We start from the raw sequence: 23,482 nt of genomic DNA on the forward strand, positions 1-23,482 counted from the left end.
AAACATTTTATACCTAATATTAGGCCGTTACATGAAATGTTTCAAATCCTAATCAACTAGACATGTATTGACTATGTTAATAATATAGTCTCGAAGTCATGCTAAATTATGTTCTCAAAAGTATCGTGCTCATGCATAATTTTTTTGTATTAAGTAGCTGTTTTTGTAAGAATCATGCAAAATCTGAAAAATGTGATACACCCCCAAAAAGGCTACATATTTTTATTTTTGTAATTAAATTGTCTTATAGGTCTATATTATGAAATGTGTAATTATTCATTCCAATCTGTCTGCTCTTAGGAGATAATCAACATTGAAAATCCAGTAGGTTCTATTGTATTTGGGTGTCATTTACAGAGTTATCTCCCTCAATTTTGAAATCTACAGTGCATTCTATATAATTTTTATCTCCTAAGAACACGGGTTATATGAAAAACTGAATGTTAATTTCTGTTTACTATGGCAATTCAAACAAGATATCAAAAATAAAAATATGTAGACTTTTTACCCATGAATCACATTTTGCATGATTCTTAGCTGGAGTGCTACTTAATATTTTACGTCTTTGGCATGTACGTAAATACGCATCCCGATCCGGTGTAACATGCATAAAGTTTCTTTTATGTTAATATCTTACATCCTTGCCACGTGCGTAAATGTGCATCCTGTTCTGAAATTAAAAAATATAAGTAAACTTAACGTGAATACGGTTCTATAATACTAGCTGAAGTTGGTGAACCTTGTTACATAAGAAGCGAATATATGAGCCAGGAGTTAAACAGTTTAAATTCTGATGAAACACAAAATAAAATCAAGACAAACATGTAAGAAAAAAGTTTAATTATTTTGACAAATGTGTTGACCTTTCAAGAATAAACAGAATAAACCAATACAAAAACAGTAAGATTCGTACTTGTATTGTTTACATATTCAATAACATTTGAATTAGTATTTCTATTGTTTACATATACACTGACCTTAAAATCAGTACTTCTGTTGTTTACACATATAACGTCAGAATCAGTACTTCTATTGTTGACACGTACAAAACGTTAGAGTCAGTACTTGTATTGTTTACATATACAATAACATCAGAATCAGTACTTCTGTTGTTTAGACGTACAAAACATTAGAATCAGTACTTGTATTTTTTACATATACAATAACATCAGAATCAGTACTTCTGTTGTTTAGACGTACAAAACGTTAGAGTCAGTACTTGTATTGTTTACATATACAATAACATTAGAATCAGTACTTCTGTTGTTTACACGTACAAAACGTTAGAATCAGTACCTCTGTTGTTTACACGTACAAAACGTTAGAATCAGTACTTGTATTGCTTACATATTCAATAACATTTGAATCAGTATTTCTATTATTTACACCTACAATAACGTTAGAATTAGTATTTCTATTGTTTACATATACAATAATGTTAGAATCAGTACTTCTGTTGTCTACACATATAACATCAGAATCAGTACTTCTGTTGTTTACACATATAACGTCAGAATCAGTATTTCTATTGATTACATATAAAGTAACGTTAGAATCAGTACTTCTGTTGTTTACACATATAACGTCAGAATCAGTATTTCTATTGATTACATACACAGTAATGTTAGAATCAGTACTTCTTTTGTTTACACATATAACGTCAGAATCAGTACTTCTGTTGTTTACACATATAACGTCAGAATCAGTATTTCTATTGATTACATATAAAGTAACGTTAGAATCAGTACTTCTGTTGTTTACACATATAACGTCAGAATCAGTATTTCTATTGATTACATATACAGTAACGTTAGAATCAGTACTTCTTTTGTTTACACATATAACGTCAGAATCAGTACTTCTGTTGTTTACACATATAACGTCAGAATCAGTATTTCTATTGATTACATATAAAGTAACGTTAGAATCAGTACTTCTGTTGTTTACACATATAATGTCAGAATCAGTGCTCCTATTGTTTACACGTACAATAACGTTAGTATCAGTACTTCTGTTTTTTTACATGTACAATAATATGTACACAGAAAAATACAGGCCATAAAAACTGATACAAAAAGTTTTGAACAAACTGACAAAATTACACTTTGAGTATAATGTAACTTAATTATTTATCGAAGTGGTATGACTAATGTCTACTCCTACAAGGTAAGAGGTTGGAATTCTGTTCCTCTATACCCCAACCAAGTCAGAAAATAGCTTGCCAGACAACCTCTAGCATTGCTGTCTATCACCTGTGATATTTTTCGAATGATTAACAATGTATTTCGGTTAAAATCACTGTTCGACATATTTTGTTTCTAGAATCTTTGAAACTTCTTCGAAAAAACTGTTAACAAATAACTAACATCATAATTCCTTTCTCGTTCATTTTTGTTTTTTAATGTTTTTGAAGACAAATATAAACAAACAAACTCTAACTAACAGTTTTAACTAGAAGCTAGAAGAAAATGTACTTCTTGTATCTAGGAACAACTTAGTTGATTCTACACCTAACATAAAATTACATAAAAAAGTACTCTTGTATTGATTCATATAAACCATAAAATTCTTCCACATAAAAAACTTAATTTATAAAGTTCAGAATATGATATGTATAAAAACATAGTCACAAATATGCAGACATTATAGTTACTAATGTACCAGACAACACATGGTCAAGACAATATAATAAAAAATGTGCCAGTCAACACATGATCCCGAAAATATAGTCACAAATGTGTCAGTCAACATATCATCCTAACACGTAGCAAAAAAATATCAGTTAACACATGATATCAGTGCTTTGTAAATCAAGAAAATTTTTGTTTTGCTGTATTGAATATAACATTAAACCTATATAACCAACAGTTACCGATGTTAGGTTTATACATATTTACTATGATGTAAATACTTTACTGTATCCTCATACTGACTGTAGATACTGTAACTATACCGTCATACTCACTGCAGATACAGTACTGTAACTCTACCGTTATACTGACCGTAGTCGTAGATACAGTACTGTAACTATATCGTCATACTGACTGTTGATGCAGTACTGTAACTGTATGGTTATACTGACTGTTGATCAGTACAGTAACTGTACCATCATTCTGACTGTTGGTAAAGTACGTAACAGAACCGTCATACTGACTGTTGATACAGTACTGTAATTGTACCGTCATACTGACCGTAATTACAGTACTGTAACTATACGTCATTCCGACAGTTGGTAAAGCACAGTAACCATGCTGTCGTACTGACTATAGATACAGTACTGTACAGTCATACTGACTGTTGATACAGTACTGGAACTGTTCCGTCATACTGACTGTTGGTAAAGTACAGTAACTACTCTGTCATACTGACTGTAAATACAGTAATGTACAGTCATACTGACTGTTGATACGGTAGTGTAGCTGTTCTTTCATACTGACAGTTAGTAAAGTACAGTAACTCTACTGCCATACTGACTGTCAATACAGTACTGCACAGTTATACTTACTGTTGATACAGTAGTGTAATGTCATACTGACTGTTGATACAGTACTGTAACTGTTCTGTCATACTGACTGTTGATACAGTAGTGTACAGTCATACTGACCGTTGATACAGTACTGTTTCATACAGTAAACACTGAATGTTGTCCTTTACATCACAGATATCAAAGAATAATTATTTTCTATAATTACAATTTCTTAATTTTTTGTCTGTTAAATGATCAAACAATGTCTACAGAAAGTGGGTAGGGTGGGGATGGGCATTTTGAAATACCAACTTCTATTTTGAAAAGATCCTTTTACATGCAAAGCCATTGGCAAAAGATTATTTGGAATATTTATTCCTCTCTAAAAATCTATCCTTCAGATTAAAAAAAAGGAAATCCTTCATTGATAATCCAGGTAAAAATTAGAATCATACTGAATAAAAATAAACACAAGTTACAGATAAAAACAATTATACAGCTCCTTTGATAGGTAAACAAATGAAGGAAAGTATACTTCTTGGTTTATTCATGAAAAGGTCAGTGATTAATTATTTTTGATCTGTCACCATTCATTTCCATTTATGAGACATCAAATGCTAAGCACTTAAAGAAAAGTATTTTTAATATGATGACTGCAGCAGCCTATCTTTAATCAAAACACTATCAAAACCAAGGACTAGAGTTGATTTCACAAACATTATCACAATCATACTCTATCAGATGAATTCTTCATTTACTGATTATGAAGGTGTGATGCTAACTTCCTTTTTAAACGTTTCATTTTTTTAAAAAGAAAACATAAGTGTTTAGATAGTCTTAATAAAAATAATTCTCTATCAGGTCTTCATTTTTCGTTTCCTTGAAATTGATGAAAGATTATCAAAAAGTGATGTAAAGATAAGACCAAGGCCCAAACTTCATGAAATATCTTAACAGTATGTAATCCAATAAAATATTTGAAAGTTAGATTAAAAGCTTTTGCTGAGCACAGCATGATAAGACCTCAGCCAGTTGAACTCTGTTTACTTAATGGAAGTGTAGACACAATATTAGTTTTTGACACACTTAAACACAGGAAATTACAGTTCATCATGGACACAACAACTGGTTTGGGTACAATATTTTGAAATTCAATATAACAGTTAACGAATGAATAAATAAGCTAGAATACTTCTAAAAGCCATTTAAGAAGGAAAATTTCTTTTTAAATCATTAAAATCATATGTAAAATTTTAAACATGTTGTCTTGGACACAAACAAACTACTAACAGTGCCACAGACAACAACACCACCATAACATATATGACCATAATTTTTTGTGGTTGTATAAAAAAAAAATAAAAATGATTTAAAGATAAAGGCAATAACAAGTACATTTGTATTAATGGAATGTCCAAATCACAGTTTATTGGAGCATGACTTTAAAATAATAATAAAAAAATAATAATTGATGACAATATCACCATACTATCAGATAACTGACCAAATATATGTTTCAAATGATAATTCAATATCAAAACAGTCTTCAATATCTACTGATTATTTTGAACTACCTGACTACACTTGTCTCACAGGATCTGGTTATAGGATATTGTATACTGAATCCATGCTAACATTGAGTTAGTTCATTGAATCAGTGCTGTCATTGAGTTCATCTTCTCCCCCTGATGCCTGTCAATTGACTGATTAGTGGGTTATAACGCTGTGCCTTATACACATTGTCACCTCTCAGTAGTGAATGAGCTGGAACCCTCCCTGTGGCCAAACCAGGATTATTCTGTACCATGACAGTTTGTTGGACGGTGTTTTGAATCACTCCTGTTGTGTTGTGGACCTGTGATTGCTGAATCAGATGTGTGGAGTACCCTGCTGATGAACCATAACTCTGTTGTGCCTGAGCTACAAAGCTCTGCTGTTGATGTCCAGAGTATCCTGCACTAGCAGCAGCAAACGCCTGTTGTGACTGAGCAGCAAAACCTTGAGGTGTCTGTGCTAGAATTCTTTGTTGGGCCATTTTAGCCTGGATGCCTGGGCCACTGACAGCAGCAGTTCTATTTAATAAAGCTGCCCTAACACCTGGGGTATTTAATGTCATTCCAGCTGTTCTGACCTGCTGAATTGGAGTTCCACCATACTGGTTGCCTAGTAACACCCTGTTACCTAAGAGACCAGAACTGGCACCTTGTCTAATAATTGGCCTACCTGTAGCTACATTTGATTGTACTCCTGTGTGTGGTTGACTAGTAGATACATTTGTTGTTTGACTACTACTGTGTTGAGTTGTTGATCGAGATCCTAAAGATTCTGAGACAGTTGTTTGTGGATTGGTTTCTGTAGGAGTCGTAGGTGGAGAACTTAGTAGAGTTTTTTTGTTAGGAGATTTCAATAGTGGCTGTTTGACAGCTGGTGATGCTAATAATACTTTTCTTGTTGGTCTTCTAAAACGACTAGCTACTTTATTGAGTGGACTAAGAGGTTTGACAGAAACTCTACTACGTTCATCACGAAGTCTTTTCCTTCTAACAGCCCTTCTTTGAGTGTTCAGTTTTGTCCTACCTAATCTAGTGTTCTCCCTACAATCAGTTTCTTCTGACCTTGAACTTGTCTTCGCACTTTTTGCCACACTTTCTTCATATGACCTTGAACTAGACTTGATATTTTTAGCGGATTTAGTCTTATTTGTTACTTTCTTTTCTTTGCTCACTCCAATGTCTAGTATCTGATTACTCTGATCAATTACATCAGATTTTCTTTCAATGCTTTCATTACTGGAAGATTGAAAACTATCATCTTCCAATTTATTGATATCATCTGCACTATGACCTTCAACCAACTCATCATTCCTGACATCTTCAGTCTCCATGGATACAGATGTCTGCTGCAATGCTTCATCTTCTGCAGCCATCAGAAACTCATCTGCTTCATGTGGCTCTATCAGCAAACTTCCATCTTCATACAATGGTATCCCATTTTCGGTATGCATCAACTCCTCTGCATGGTTAACATCAATGTAAACATCTTGAGGATTAACATGCTCCATCTTGACAACCACACCCATATCAGATCCACTACCAATGGAGTTTGTTGATTCAGAAAATAAATTTATGTTCTGGTTAATATTTCTATCCTTTTCTATATTATTTTGATTGTCTGTTTGGTGGTTTACTCTCTCTTCATATACAACCATCAACTTCTTTGCCTGAAAATAATTTAAAAAATGCAAATGAATTTAAACTGTTAATGGGAAAAGTTGAAATTATGGGTGTAAAAGTGACATTGACTAATATACAACCTAAATAAAATACACATTAATCATAAATATGTTACATTATTTCTTTCCAAGCTCAAACTCACAAATTTTATCTCTTTGCTTCCAAATTCAAATCTTGAACTTTATGCAAATAGATTTGTTTTTAAATTAAAGATGGACAATTTTTTGGTGTTGATGAAGTTTTAAATTTTGTTGTTTAAAATAACATGAATTTAAAGTCTAAAATGCATTTCAAACAAAGTAAATAGATTTTTCATGCCAGGAGTGAAATATTCATTGGCTTGCATCATTATAGGTATTCCCTGTTAAGCGTACTGGACACAGATATACTTTATCTATTATACTATACACATGCACATTTCAGTACTTGCCCCAAAAATCACAACATGTCATGTACACATTTTGTAAATTCTGTTAACTAGCAAATACAAGTATTCAAACTAAAAAAATATATAAACTAAAATGTTTTTTTTTAATTTTATTGTTCTATTATTTTACCTTAAGTAGTTTTTTTTGTTATTTTATTTATATTTCATTTTCAGGAAATACAATTCATTTGTTGTGATCATTTTCTATTATTTATACTGTATTGTGGGAAATTTATGGTAAGCCAAAGTGGACAAAAATGCCTATTTATAAATATTTATAAATAATTATAAATATTTGTAATTCAATTATAAATATTTATAATTCATTTATAAATATTTATAATGATGATGTTATTTATAAATATTTATAACTGCCATTTTTATAAATATTTTTAATTGCATTATAAATTTTTATAAATGGTTTATAAATATTTATAATTATTCATAAATATTAATAAATAGGCATTTTTGTCCACTTTGGGTTGCCATAGAAATTTTCAACAGGTTCTAATTTTCACTAAAATCACGAGGTTTGGGAAAACATGAAAATAAAAGCTTGCTAAAGTTAAGTCCAGATACTTATGTATAAAAACTGAAGTCACAAAAAAAAACTGTGAAAATGAATTCTTTATTTATGGAGCTTATCACAAAATTTGGCAAATGTGAAAATTACCCACTATTACCCCAAATAACATGAAATTACTAATTACAGGCAGAAAAATATCTGTGTCAAAATATCAAAATAGGGATGGAAAAAGAACAGTTATGGTAAAATGCAACCAATGGGCTGAAGTCTTTTTGACATTGAAGTTATGACTACCATGTCCCTTTCTATATATTTATATACCCATATACATGTACATTGAATTGCCATTGCCATTTGAAGTTTTATTTTAGCAATAAGGGGATGATCATTTCATAAGTACTGAAATGTCATTGAAGGTGATACTTGCCTGTGTGTCTATATATTTAAACTGCCAAGGCCATTTAGCATTATACAAGAACTGTCTATGATCAAATCTATTGTCATCAGGGCTGTAAGTTTCAGTAAAGTAGGATGGAGTAATTGTTGTCATCTTATGCCGGTTGATAGAATAGCAGCGGAAGAAGAACTTCACCTTGTCCGCTACCTGCAGGAAAAAAAATCATATGTTAAGTGAATCTTTTCAGGTGTTCCTATTGTGTTGTGAGAACCTTGCAAGGTGTACCTATTGTGTTGTGTGAATCTAGTCAGGTTTACCTATTGTGTTGTGTGAATCCAGCCAGGTTTACCTATTGTGCTGTGTGAATCTAGCCAGGTTTACCTATTGTATTGTGTGAATCTTGTCAGGTGTACCTATTATGTTGTGTGAATCTTGACAAGTGTACTGTACCTATTGTGTTGTGTAAATCTTGTCAAGTGTACCTATTGTGTTGTGTGAACTTTGTCAGCTTTACCTATTGTGTTGTGTGAATCTTGTCAGGTTTACCCACTGTGTTGTGAGAATCTTGCAAGGTGTACCTATTGTGCTGTGTGAATCTTGTCAGGTTTACCTATCATGTTGTGTGAATCTCTTCAGGTGTACCTATTGTGCTGTGTGAATCTTGCCATGTTTACTTATTGTGTTATGTGAATCTTGTCAACTTTTCCTATTGTGTTGTGTGAATCTTGTCATGTGTACCTATTGTGTTATGTGAATCTTGCCATGTTTACCTATTGTGTTGTGTGAATATTGTCATGTTTACCTATTGTGTTGTGTGAATCTTGTCAGCTTTACCTATTGTGTTGTGAGAACCTTGCACATTGTACCTATTGTGTTGTGCGAACCTCGTCAGCTTTAACTATTGTGTTGTGTGAATCTTGCCAGGTGTACCTATTGTGTTGTGTGAATCTTTTCAGGTTTACCTACTGTGTTGTGAGAACCTTGCAAGGTGTACCTATTGTGTTGTGTGAACATTGTCAGGTTTACCTATTGTGTTGTGTGAATCTTGTCAGGTTTACCTATAGTGTTGTGTGAATCTTGTCAGCTTCACATATTGTGTTGTGTGAATCTTGGCAGCTTTACCTATTGTGGTGTGTGAATCTTGTCAGGTTTACCTATTGTGTTGTGTGAATCTTGTCAGGTTTACCTACTGTGTTGTGAGAACCTTGCAAGGTGTACCTATTGTGTTGTGCGAATCTTGTCAGGTTTACCTATTGTGTTGTGAGAATCTTGCAAGGTGTACCTATTGTGTTGTGCAAATCTTGTCAGGTTTACCTATTGTGTTGTGTGAATCTTGTCAGGTTTACCTATTGTGTTCTGACAACCTTGCAAGGTGTACCTATTGTTTTGTGTGAACCTTGCCAGGTTAACCTATTGTGTTGTGTAAACATTGCCAAGTTTAATAATCAATAATACGAAGTTCTAAAACATCTGGCAGGTTAAAGCTTAAATATTTGTATCAATTTTATTGATTTCAGGAAATAAGTTCTAATTTGCCCTTCCCACTATATAATTCATGTACATTTAATGTTACCTTCTTGTCAGCTTACTCTTTCATGGAAAGCATATAACTGCTAAGTAATCAATTACCATTAAAACATATAAGGTACTTGGGGAAGTTACTTTGTTGCCAAGAGTCTCACCCACAGAAACAATTTCAAGCTATATCTATATATTTCATACAATTTTTTATGTAAAGAGAACTGACAACCACCCATGTACATTTTTTTAAAAAGTGCCTCCCTTATGTCATATTCATAATGAAAGCTTTACCTGACTTGGAGTAAACTTGTCCCTCCAGATATGTACCAGTTTAGAGAACATACTGAATGGACCACAAAAACTCTGTTTCCTCAGCTTACCATAAAGTGACAACTCATCGTAGGTCATACCCATGTCATCCTGAAAGAAAAAAATCCAATCTTTAGAACAGTATACAAAAAAGGAAGAAAGTCTGACCAACTATGTAAACTGTAGTTTGAAAGTTCAAACCTAAAAGCATGCCCATCACTTTATTGATATTAAAAATGTTTCACACGACAAAAAGGCTATTGCATAATTAATGTCCATCAGAAGTTCCCATAAAATCTATAAGTCTACACAAAGTGCAGAAAATTTCTGGAAATTTAAAAACATGTTTTATTCTTCTTCATTCAATGGATATGAATATGGAATACCAGTACATGTATTATTTTACCTCATCTGTTTGGGCTATCTGTCCATCAGCAAGGGGTTCAAGTTCAGCAGTAGGTGGAGCCTTGAATATTCTGAGAACAAATCAAAACAAAAAATGTCAGTAAATGTATAACACAACATAACATTGAAATCAATCAAAATTGTACTATATGGCACAAAATTCAAATCATGTAATGATTAAGGCATACAGGCTGCGTACTAGGTTTTTTTATGAAATAATGGTAACTTATTCTGTTACTCAGAATGGTAGATTCAAACTCCACACTGTGGTTTCTTTGTGTTTTAATTAATCCAAAGAAAATATCATGGTAGCAGAAAAAAACATACACTTGACCTGTAACTTATCATGGTGAACTTATATACCAAAAATCATGTCATAATCTGTAAGCATTTAGAAAAATGGTTATTTCTGTAGATTTAGCTAATATCAAAGCCCATAATTTCGGTAAAAATCATCTGAGCAGAACAAAGCACAAACATATATAGCAAAAATCATGTTAATATCTGCAAGTGTTTCAAAAAAAGTCCAAAAAACTGAAGATGGACTCACGGATGTGTCAAAAACATAATACCCTTTGCAACTTCATTGCGTGGGGTATAATTACAGGATAATGAAAAGATTATCATATAATCCTATCCTATCAAAACATACTTTTCTAATGCTGAGTATCCAAAATGTGATTTACAGAACTCTATAAATCTTCTTAGATCTGCTTTGCTGATGCTACCTATAGGATTAATGTCAGCACTAGAGCAGTCATACTTTGTCATATAACCTCGTAAGCTGGAGAGAAAAAATAACACACTGATGAGTTATAACTAACCATTATGTATAAACAAAAACATTTGAGATTTGAGAGGTCTTGAGTAGAATAATCATATTCTATCATACTATGTTATAACATTAAGATATGCAAACTGATTAACCACGTTTATGTGATAAACTTTTAGTGTTTTGGCAATATGAAAGTTATATAGTAATTATTTTGTCTTATAAGCTACACAAGATAATTTTATCCACAATTTAATTTGAGTTACTTCCCTTGGAACACAATTTGCCACACTATAGGATGGTTATTTTTCCAGATATTTACTGATAATATTCTATGTTCATTCATTCAGTTTTCTCTATAAATATTTCGTATTTCTAAAATAAGAAATCTATGAGCCAATGCCCAATGTTGATACCCCTGCACACCAACTTTTATGGTATTAGTATATGGTATGGTCCAAGATATATAAACCAAGTAGTCTATTGCTCAAGTCTGAAATCAAGTCCCACAATATGACATCTTATGTTAAGCTTTTGTCAAAATAACAAGTGACTGGGACAAGTAGTTGCAGAGTTAACTTTTACAGAAAAAAAAGTGTGACAAACAGGTGGACAGGTATACAGATGGACAGACAAGGATAAAATAGTATACCCCTCCTTTGGAGCGTGGGTGTAATAAAAATAGAAATTTTCTGGTGGTGAAACCAACTTAACAAGAATGCTACACGTAGCCATATGTCCCTGCCACTGTAGAAAGAGTTGAATTACAAATGTTTGACACTTGTATAAATAGCAGATTCAAAACTTATGTGCTTTCATAAGTCCATGTGGCGATTCAAGGTTAATGTATCTTAAATAATCAAGTTAAGTTAGGTTAAGAATGTGAAAGATATAATCTTCTACTGGCACCTCTTCATACAACAACAAAAAAATGCAAAAAAAGAATGTGAAACATGAGCAAAGTCCCATAACTCCCAAAAAAATTGACGAATCATAATGACAGTTAAGTATAATGATAATGAACTACATATGGTGACAAACAATCCTACAAAATTTGGTCAAATTCCGTTCAGCGGTTTCTGAGGAGTTGTGTCCACAATGTGTTCCTATTGCAAATAATGTGAAAAATGTACAAAGTCCCATAACTCCCATAAAAATTGTCGAATCAAAGTAGCGGTTAAGTATGGTGAACTACATATGGTGACAAACAATCCTACAAAATTTGGTCAAATTCCGTTCAGCCATTTCTGAGGAGTTGCGTCCACAAGCTTCAGATGTACGGACGGCGCAACACACAGACGAACTCATGGACACCAGCATTTCTAAGTCTCCGCTCCATGTTGCGGCAGGGGACAACTACAAAAAATATATATCAGTACTGTTCCTCTACCTTTCATCAACATTGGCTGAACCAAGAACCAACAATCCTCCAGATCTTCCCCTAGCCCATAGGCAAAGTTGGGCAAACAGGTAGGCCAAAACCATTCTAACTCTGGCCTGAAATATAAGATAACCATTTATTTATAGTTTTTCATGTATTTTTATCTAAGCTATTTTTTCCATTAAATATAAATTAATGTACATATACTATAAACAAAAAGGATACAAGATAGTTGTATGAAAGTAAGCAGATATTAAGTCAAGTTTCTAATAGAAAATAAAATTCTGAATTACCTAAGTAATGACTGAATAATATACCTGAACATTTTGAAGTGCTAGATTCTCTCTCAGACTTCCACCTTTAGCTTTAAACTTTGGTATCAGTTTGAGAGCTGTAGTGAACACTGTAAGCATGGCTGCTACAACTATGTCAATCTTTATTGACAGATGAAAACTGAAAGAAAAAAATATTTATCTTAATCCAAAAAATAAGTTTGGTTACTTAATTACACTTAATTTTGTAACAAACTATTAATTTTCAATAACTGTATACATGTATTTGTTATCAGATATTTTTACATGAGAAGGAATCAAGATTTACAGTGATTACTATCAACCACTAATATGTTGAAACTATTTATTACCTGCCAATCTGCTGTGCCAGCTCTGCTGCTCTGGACTGGGTCTCCTTGGAGCTGTTTTCTGATCCCATATAACATGTAGTGAACAGTAAACCAGTCAGGTCCTTGTGGTCTGTAGGTGTATATGAAGGATCTCCAACAATTTTCCTTACATCTGCCAGCACATTGTTATCTATTCAAGTAAAAAAAACTATTAAGTGTATCAATGAGTATGCAATATAAATCTACCTTTATTTTGTTTTAATAGTTATCACTTAAGGGTGTATACTGACAAATAAAAATCACACTTTTCCATGATTGAAAGTTCTCCACAATGTGGCTTGTAACATTGTATGATATTTTAGAAACAATTCTTTTACAAAATGTATACCCTGTGTCTGGAAAACTGAAAACCTGTGTATTACAGAAAGATGAAAAACAACACTCAGTGACAGTGACATAAAAAGCTTAGACATTGTCTATGTTATTACAACTACTACAAACTAATTAATTTTTCAAAGAAAAAAAAGTTATGGCAACAGAATGATAAGAAGAGCACTACCTGTACTACTGTCTATATTTAGAATACATTACCTCCGTTCTCTACAGCTTTAACAACAAGGTGACTCATACTGGATACAATACAGGCTGTACTACTGCTGTCTATACCGCCACTCAATGGAAGGAAAAATCCACCCTGTCCACTTCTCCTTAGATAATCCCATAACCAGCAAGCAGGGCCCAAACTAATATTAACAAATTCTAATCTAATAAGTTAATTGTTAAAGGTATATTCAATGAAGAATGATTTCAATTGAAGAAAGAAAATAAAAATTTGAAAACAACACTTATTGTGAACATCACTCAAGAATCCAACCAGAGTTTTACCTGACTAAGTATTGATAAACTTTCATGTTTGTGCCAATTAATTTTCATAATATTCATCCAGTAACCTTTAACTTATATTTTGTACATATGCTTGTAAAATTTGATTAGAATTTTAGCAAAAAAGGGCATTGTTTGAAAATTAAAAATGCTATAACATTTCTTAACCAGAACTTTCAAAATCAAATTTTTAAGCAACAAAGTAAAACTAGTGCCTTCTCTTTCTGTTTTCGTAAAATTCAAAGAAAAAAATGCATTTGTGTTTTCCTTAGAAGTACAATTGTATTCAGAGTATACTGGTATATACCTGATTTCTTCCTCAGGTGTATGGTACTGCCATTCTATAGGGTCTGTAGTAGGTTGGAAATAGTCGTCATGGGAAATGGCAAAGTCACAATGGATTCTAGGATAGGAATAGGACTTTGACCCCTGTGATGAAAAGAAAAAGTTTGATCCTGATTTACAAATTGGTAGTGAAATGTTATTGCTTTCAACATAAAACTAAACTGTTTCTGCTAAATCATATATAAATAAATATCTATAAATAATATAACTGATGATAATGATAAGTGAACATTTGATATTTCTTTCAAATAATAATAACAAAAGAAGCAGAAATGGCTTTAGCAAGAATATTAAAAGATAATAAACAAACCAGTTCATTCCTACTGCGAATGGCATTCCTGTAAGTCCTAACATCTTCTAAATCTAATGTTGCCACATTCACGATCTGTAATGTAATATAGTCAATTTGAAAAATGTGAAGTTGTCCAGAGTATGTGGCATTCATATCCATACATGTAAGAACTATCTTTCCAAAAATTATAAAACACACTTCCTTGATAAACCTAGATCTAGGTACCTGGATAAAGTAAATTAGTTTGTAGTTTGTAGATGATGTTTAACATTTATAACATAAATATGAGAAATCAGATAAAAAAACTGAACAATTTACCTATAGTACTAATATCAAGTATAGTGCAGTGTGAGAAACCATTCTGTCCCCCAACTTGCCATTCTGACTAGTGGAATATTGCTTTTGCTAGCCAAATATAAATTCAACTAGCCACATTTTTTTTTGTCTGTACTATCATCTGATTTCTCTTGGATTTGACTATCTTCTGCATTTCTTTTTCTTTCTTCAACTATCTTTTCATTTGTTTTTGAATTTATCAAAAACTTTTCTGTTTTCGAATATTCCCTCCCATTTCTGAACTCATATTTTTTAAAAATAATTATATTTCAACAGATTCATCATTATGAAACAAGAAAATCATTTGCTTCTTGTTCATTTTTATTTTGACAATAAACAACTAATTTGCAAGGTAACAAATCTTAAATTACCAAGATAACTTCGTTTGAATACTAATACGAGATCAGGACCATCGCCAAGGTTTTGGCACATCCCATTTACCGGAAATTAAAATGGCAGATTGTAAACAATGCTTTACAAGTCAATAAAATTGTGCATATCATGCAAAAATTCACTTGACATACTCAAGCTAAACTTCTTAAAATGTAGGGAACATATTTTTGATGTATGATGTTATGGGATGTTTTACTAAATAACCTGTTGGCTGGTTAATTTTCCTTGGAACTTGCCAATCAAATGACGGTCACCAAATTGACCAGTGTAAGCAAATGAGAACTCGTCAAAATACACATCTACTTGTATTTGGCGAGCTGGCAAGCAGTGGTTTCCCACACTGATAGTGTACTTACAACTTCCTGTAAACTGAACTGAGGACCCTGGGAACATATCTTTCCATTCATGCCAATCATTGAACAACCATCATAGTACAATCTGTCACCATCACAACCGATCTGGTTGGCAAACACATAGATCCCTCCACACTGAAACACATACAAAATATCATAAAAAAACACTCTGTCACCACCAAATGAATTTGGTTTGCAAACATAGATACCTTCACATTGAAACACATACATCATTAAACATTCTGACACCATCAAGTCCATATTGTTCAGTAAACTATGTCAATAGCAGCTTAAATATAAATCAAAATTTTAAGGGGCCATTCACTTATAGTCAAGTTACCTTCCTGACATAATAAAAAAGTTTTTGGTCCCTTTTGGGTCCTTAATTTATAAATGGTTCAGAAATACCAGGGTATTTAGTTGTAAGGCACCTTATGGTACAAGTCCAAGAGATTCATTCACTTATAGTCAAGTTACTGTCTGCGTATCATGAAAAAGCTTGTTTCTGGTCCATCTTTTGTCCCCTAATTTCTAAAAGGTTTAAGTCAAAACCCCCAAAATCATATAAAAGTATAACACCTTGTGGTATAATTTAAAAGAGATCCATTCTGAATTTCACAAGTAATCAAATTATTGTCCAGACATCATGAGAATGCTCATTTTAGCCCTCTCCTTTTCTGACCTCCAATTCCTAAACAGTTTATGTCACAACCCTCAAAATCAATCCCAGCTTCCCTTTTGTGGTATGACACCTTGTAGTACAATTTCAAAGTGATCCATTAACAATTATCAAGTTTTTTGACTGGGTATCATAAAAATGCTTGTTTTTTTTCCTTTTCCTGGTTCAAATCACAACACCCAAAATCAATCCAAGCAAAATTGTTATATGATAACCAAGAACATTTCCATGTATCTTCCCTAAGCCATTTCCATGTATTTTCTCTAAGCCATAACAGAATTCATGTGAACAAAATTATCTTAAAAATTCACTTATTACAAAAGTAGGGGTAGCATTTTTTTGAATGGCTCTATTGTATTTTGTTTGTGTTTTTATGTTTTTTTTTATGGGGTATAATTGTGCATACTAAGAGATGTTTTTAACATCTTCCATGATAATGTTACTATGAAATGTTCATGTTCAAAACATGTAGTGCATTCATTTCAGAGGGTCAATTATGGATTGAAAAAAAAATCATGTTTTGATTTTAAATAAGTTGTTAAAAAGTGTTTCAGAGTATTGAAATTTAACAATGTTTTATAGGAATTTTATTGTAAGCAGGAAAACAAAAATTCAACGGAATACAAAAAGACTATGATTTTACTCGAACATTCTACTTTATCTTTCACCTCAATATCATTAACAAAAAGGCTTCGTTGTCTAATTTCCAAAAAATAAAATTCCTCAATCTTAATTACATTAACAATAAAAATATTTTATTAATTTTTTTAATGATACACTTCATTCAAAATGTGCATTGTCAGGTTGACAGGTACTTAAATGTTGTCTTAAAGGTTAGTTCTAACAATTATTCACTAGAATACCTTCATAGTAGCTGACTTAATGAGGTCTACTCTGACATAGGCCTTCCTCAGCTCATGATGACTACCACTACCATTACCAATAATTTCAACTCCATCTAAACTCAAGTCTATATGGTGCCTAGTAATTAAAATTGACCACACATACAAAATCAGCAGATAAATTGTTCATAGCTATCAGTAAACAGTCAATTCCCCAAAAAGCTATTTCAAAAGTCAAGGATAATAAAAGATTTTGATAAATATTCACCTGGTTTAATAAAAAAATGTGTTGGTTTTACAGCTGATTCTATGTCAAAGACACTTCAAGATATGACATAAAATAATGTCAGAAATATAAGAGATGATGCCAGGATGGAAATTAAAACCTGTGTCACTGCTAGTGACTGATTACCAAAAATATTCCAGCTACAAAATTAAATGATTCAGTTATCACTAATATCACAAGTACATGTAGTGATTAAGTTATCACTAGAATCACATCTAGTGATTTAGTTATCACCAGTATCACCACTAGTGATTAAATGATCACCAGTATCACAACTAGAATGTTTCTACACAAGTATCACAGCTAGTGATTAAATTATCACCAATATTACAACTAGTGATTTAATGAATACAGTTATCACAACTAGCGGTTTTTTTTTCAACACAAGTATCACAGCCAATGATTTAATGATCACCAGTATTACATCAAGTGTTTTAATGATCACCATTATCACAACTAGCAGGTTTTTTTCTACACAAGTATGACAGCTAGTGATTTAATTATCACCAGTACCACATCTTGTAATTTAATGATTATTAGTATCACAGCTAGTGATTTAATGATCACTAGTATCACAACTAGTGTTTTTTTTCTACACCAGTACCACAGATATTGATTTATGATCACTAGTATCACAGCTAGTGATTTAATGATCATCAATATCACAACTAGTGATTTAATGATCACCAGTATCACAACTAGCATGTTTTTTTCTACACAAGTATCACAGCTTGTGATTAAAATATCTCCAATATTACAACTAGTGATTTAATGAATACCAGTAACACAACTAGTGGTTTTTTTTCAAAACAAGTATCACAGCTAGTGATTTAATGATCACCAGTATTACAGTGAGTGGTTTAATGATCACCAGAATTACAACTAGCAGATTTTTTTTCTACACAAGTATCACAGCTAGTGAGTTAATGATCACCGGTTGCACATCTTGTAATTTAATGATTACTAGTATCACAGCTAGTGATTTAATGATCACTAGTATCACAACTAGTGGTTTTTTTCTACACCAGTACCACAGATATTGATTTATGATCACTAGTATCACAGCTAGTGATTTAATGATCATCATTGTCACAACTAGTGATTTAATGATCACCAGTATCACAACTAGCATGTTTTTTTCTACACAAGTATCACAGCTTGTGATTAAAATATCTCCAATATTACAACTAGTGATTTAATGAATACCAGTATCACAACTAGTGTTTTTTTTTTCAAAACAAGTATCACAGCTAGTGATTTAATGATCACCAGTATTACAGCAAGTGGTTTAATGATCACCAGAATCACACCTAGCAGTTTTTTTTCTACACAAGTATCACAGCTAGTGAGTTAATGATCACTGGTTGCACATCTTGTAATTTAATTATCACTAGTATCACAACTAGTGGGTTTTTTCTACACCAGTACCACAGATACTGATTTATGATCACTAGTATCACAGCCAGTGATTTAATGATCATCAATATCACATCTAGTGATTAATGATCACTAGTATCACAGCTAGTGATTTAATGATCACCAGTATCACAGCAAGGGGTTTAATGGTCATCAGTATCAAGTCTTGTAATTCAATGATCCCTAGTTTCAGTGCTATTGTTTTTTTTAGTCATGGAGGTTCAAAACTAATGTAATTCTGTTTAGAGACAATACCATACTAAGTTATATTGTTGTCATTTGTATCAATGTATCATGATAGTATACAGTAGGAAGAATGGAAAAAGTTACTGATGAAGTTGCCGATAAATTAATACACACATACTATTAAAATTTTACGCTTAAAAAGCAGAATTAAAGTGTTAGATCATACCCATCAGGAGTCCATAACTCTTCACATATCTCTGATCCTATACATGTGTCCAATGTTGAAATCACTGCATCTCCTATAGGAACTGTTTTCTAAAAATATAAAATGACTATATTTGTTCAAATCTGCACTATAAAATCACACAGTCTTAATGTAAGTCACTCAAAATACAAATCAAATATCAAGTTATTTTCTCAAAGAAAATTTAGAATAATTTTTCGATAACTGAATGATGCAAGTTGTCTGAGTTGTGTACAGAACCCTACACTATGGTAGGAGACAGATAGCCATTACATGATTTGTTTACTCATGGCTCATTGGCTGATACTGTGTTGTATTGATAGTAAACAAAAGCTACAACTTTACACTGATATCATATCAACATGGCATCCTTTAACTAAACAGTTATTAAAACATTAAGAATATAGATAACAAACCTGTCCAGTTATATCCTGTATCATCCTTGGCAGGAAATGGTCCTCTATTTGTTTATGTTTTCCCCATGCTGTAAACCATCTCGGTTCTCTATAGTTCCCATCGTTAGCTAATGCCATTTTTGGACGTATCAATAATATTTTTCTACAATAGTGAAAATTAGCACATTTTATAACTTTATCTTCAGTAAAATAAACAAATAGTTTTTTATATACTGAGAAGATATATATTTTATTTTTTTTTCTTTTCATGGACAAGTCTGAATATTCTATATTATAAAATTTTGTCTATTGTATTCAAATGTAGCCAATTTTGATGGTTATAAATTTAATTTTATCCTTAAAAAAGAATGCTGAACCACTATTTTCCGGAACTAAATTTAAGAATGTCATTTCCAATTACTTTAATTTATATGATACAAAACATATAACTCAAACTACATATAGTTTGTCTCCAATTTGGTAAATTAATATGAAAGCAATACATGTATTACCTGTCAGTGGCTGATTTTACACAAAAAAAACTATGCATTTTCCATCTGTATATGACATATTTTTGCACATAAATCAGTATTTATCACCCTCTAAAATCAACCAAATCAAGAATGATAACTCTCGCAAAGTGTCAACTTCATGCACAATCAACATGTAAATAATGTTTATCTAAAAATGGCACAACAACTAAATGACATACTAAGACTGAATCTCCCTCTCTCATTGGTCTGCATTAACATGGATTAGTACTTAACAAGATACTTACTTGTTGAGGAAGAAGATTCGACAGTTATATGCTATGTTCTTATGCATAACTGGCCTGAAAAAGAAGTAAAATCACAATTATATAAACTAAGGTAAAATCATTTCTGTAATATAGTGAACATCCCCCTTTACAGCCAGAGAAAACAAATGGCATTTTCTAAGGCAAGTTGTGTAAGTTCAAGGCAAGTTTTTCTCTCTTTACATATCACAGAGATACATTAAAAGCACTAAAATATAAGATGTGTGGAATTACATGACATACAGCAGCAGAATCAGAGGACTTCACTGTAATCACACAAGATGAGCTATCAATATGTTAAAATTAATTACAATAATTAGTTAACATTTTTTGTCATCTTCAATCAAATCAAATAGCAAGTCTTTGACATTATTCCCAAAAGTACCTACTATGATACAAGTGCTTGTACTTACATTCCAACATCACAAAGTATGTCCTGACATACAGGAGAGATCAATAACTGGGACAAACTCTGCCAGGAATGGAGAAATGTATCACTTTCCAGGAAATGGTCTGCACAACCATAACCACTGTCATAAATTACACAAAATCAAATACATGTATGTTATTGAATTTAATGCATTTGTTCTACCTTAAATGTTTATAATAAATTGAAATCAAATGACAACCTTACTGTCCCCTTTAAAGCAACAGCATATATATATATGTTAGACATAGTGTTCCTGTTTGAACACCTCGATGTGAAATGCAACAGTTCTCTCTCTTTTTGTATTGTTATTACAGCAGTTGTTGTCTCTTTGACATTCCCTAAAAATTTTGCTCAACTAAATTTTTTAAAATACTGTTAGAAGTTCATAATAGTACTAGCAAGAACATAGTGAGTTTTTTTAAGTTCACTGTGAGTATAGTATTTAATTGGAAAAAAAGCGAAAGTAGTACTTTGCTGGAGTGTGATTAATATCAAGTTACCAAATTTCTAGTTCAGGACCTAGTCTGTATGTGGCGCCTTGTTCTTTAGCCTTTTGTATACCTTAAAGAGAAAATCTAAATATTAATAAGAACTTATCATAACATTTATACATATTACAAAAATTTTTACCAGTTATAGATTATTTAATTTCAAAATTAAAAATGGAAAAAAATCTTTAAAACTGGATTTTCATCAGAATTTGATATTTTTCCAACGCTTTGACTTTCATATATTGAATAATTGTAAATAGTATACTTGTTGAACCTATTAATAAATATATTAGTTTACCGAACATAACACATTGATCACACAGTAACTCCTTTTGGGATTCCACACTGGAGATGGTTTTTTTTACCACCACTACTATGGTCGTCAAGATAAAAAAAAAAACATCCCAAAACCACGAAATCTGTATATTTTTAAGAATTCTATTATAAAAACAAGGTTTTGAATTGATTTGATGTTGTTTTAAGAAATAAGAAAACAGTTTGATGATTAATAATTTAAATGTTAAAAATTGTATTTTAATTTTTATCAATGTTCTTTAAGGAATAAATATAAATGTAAAACATTTAACATGCAAAAATTAATTAATAATCAGGGGAAAAAATAATAGTTAAGTTTTATAAAAGTTATAACCTTAAATGTATTTAGTTGGATCCATCTGAATTTTATCTGTTTTCCATAAAAAGGCATTGCCAAATACAGGATATTTTAATAAAATAAATTCCTATAGTTTCTTCAGTCCATTGAGGAGTGTTGGTGGAAGTGCACATTTGCCCTTTAAAGGCTTACAAGATTTTACTATGCATGTAGGGTAGTGGGAAATGAAGTTCTAGTAAACAGCATATATATGTACAACTTATGAATTCAGGAATATAAGTTCATGAAGTGTCGAACATTTTGATAACCTCAAGTATGATTAAAATCTAAAGTGTTTTTTTTAAAGTCAAATTGTTATGTCAATAGGTCTAAATCAATGTTTGATTCACTGTTTATAAGGTTCAATATTTTCTGGTCAGAGAGTAGATCTCTCCATTTTCAAGACAGAAGCAATTCTCGCCAATCTGCTCAATGTTGTATAATAACTCATTATTGAGAGCAAAATATCAGCAATCTATTGGACATTTTTTCTAAAATTCTGTGCATGAACTTGTTTCATAGTAGAGGACATAAAATTGGTTGGTGAGAATTACCTGCTGGCAAAAACTATTCCTATGTTCGTGGTTGTGCAAATTGGGATAGTAATCAGTTATTTTATTTGGATGTTTATATGGTGTGCATACAAACATCCCAATATAAAATGTTGCACAATTATGACATTTAAAACTTATATTATCATGTAGTGATAACATGGCATTTTTAAAAACACATCAAAATATGGACTAGCAAGCCAGCTAGCAGTAGCACCACATTATGCCTTATTCTCACTTTCCAAAATCCTGGCAAAATTTCCTTCAAAATCCATTGCCAATTGTTGAGAGCACATGTTGCCAGGGTAGCTCTTCTCTCCATTGTGGAGATCAACTGTTTTTGAACAAGAAGCTGAATTATGTGGAATTGTTATCGGTTACTTTATTTGGACACTTATATGGTGTGCATATAAGCATTTAAGTATAAAATGTGCACAATTATGACGACTAAGACTTGTGTTATCATGTAGCGATAACATGGCATTTTTTAAAAACACGTCAAAGTATGGATTAGCCATCTAGCAACACATTATTATTCTCACTCTCCAAAATCCGGGCCATATTCCCTTCAAAATCCATCGCCCATTGATTAAGAGCACATGTTGCCAGGGTAGCTCTTCTCCCCATTGTGGAGATCAGCTGTTATTTAACAAGAAGCCGAATTATGTGACTTGATACTGTTTATTGACATTCAGCTTTCTTTTTCGGTCACCGGAAGTGGAAAAAGTAATGCTCGATTTGCCATATGCAGATCTTTATGACAACTCGACACCGAAAAAAAGCATAAATCAGCGATGGTGATATGACGACAATTTATTGACATATTGTTTATTTATCTTTTTTAATCTATCAAG

The 23,482-nt window shown here is 32.0% G+C and overlaps 1 protein-coding gene across 1 annotated transcript; it reads right to left on the reverse strand.

Moving 5' to 3' along the window:
• Positions 1–823: 823 nt before the first annotated feature.
• LOC148614899 (glutamine-dependent NAD(+) synthetase-like) lies at positions 824–23,356 on the reverse strand. The gene is made up of 19 exons (XM_088589396.1): positions 23,171–23,356; positions 21,435–21,495; positions 20,918–21,034; positions 20,487–20,540; positions 19,730–19,871; positions 19,296–19,384; positions 17,203–17,320; positions 15,664–15,795; positions 14,597–14,671; positions 14,249–14,370; positions 13,651–13,802; positions 13,081–13,249; positions 12,755–12,890; positions 12,447–12,553; positions 10,937–11,068; positions 10,286–10,355; positions 9,862–9,990; positions 8,080–8,256; positions 824–6,686 (listed from the first exon to the last, which is right to left on the reverse strand). The coding sequence occupies exons 1-19, from the start codon at positions 23,253–23,255 to the stop codon at positions 5,139–5,141; spliced, it is 3,615 nt and encodes a 1,204-aa protein (XP_088445522.1). The 5' UTR covers positions 23,256–23,356; the 3' UTR covers positions 824–5,138.
• Positions 23,357–23,482: the final 126 nt, after the last annotated feature.

Source organism: Perna viridis, chromosome 6, assembly GCF_037379345.1.
Source record: "Perna viridis isolate PV_CMFRI_1.1 ecotype Kerala chromosome 6, ASM3737934v1, whole genome shotgun sequence".
NCBI lineage: Eukaryota > Metazoa > Mollusca > Bivalvia > Mytilida > Mytilidae > Perna > Perna viridis.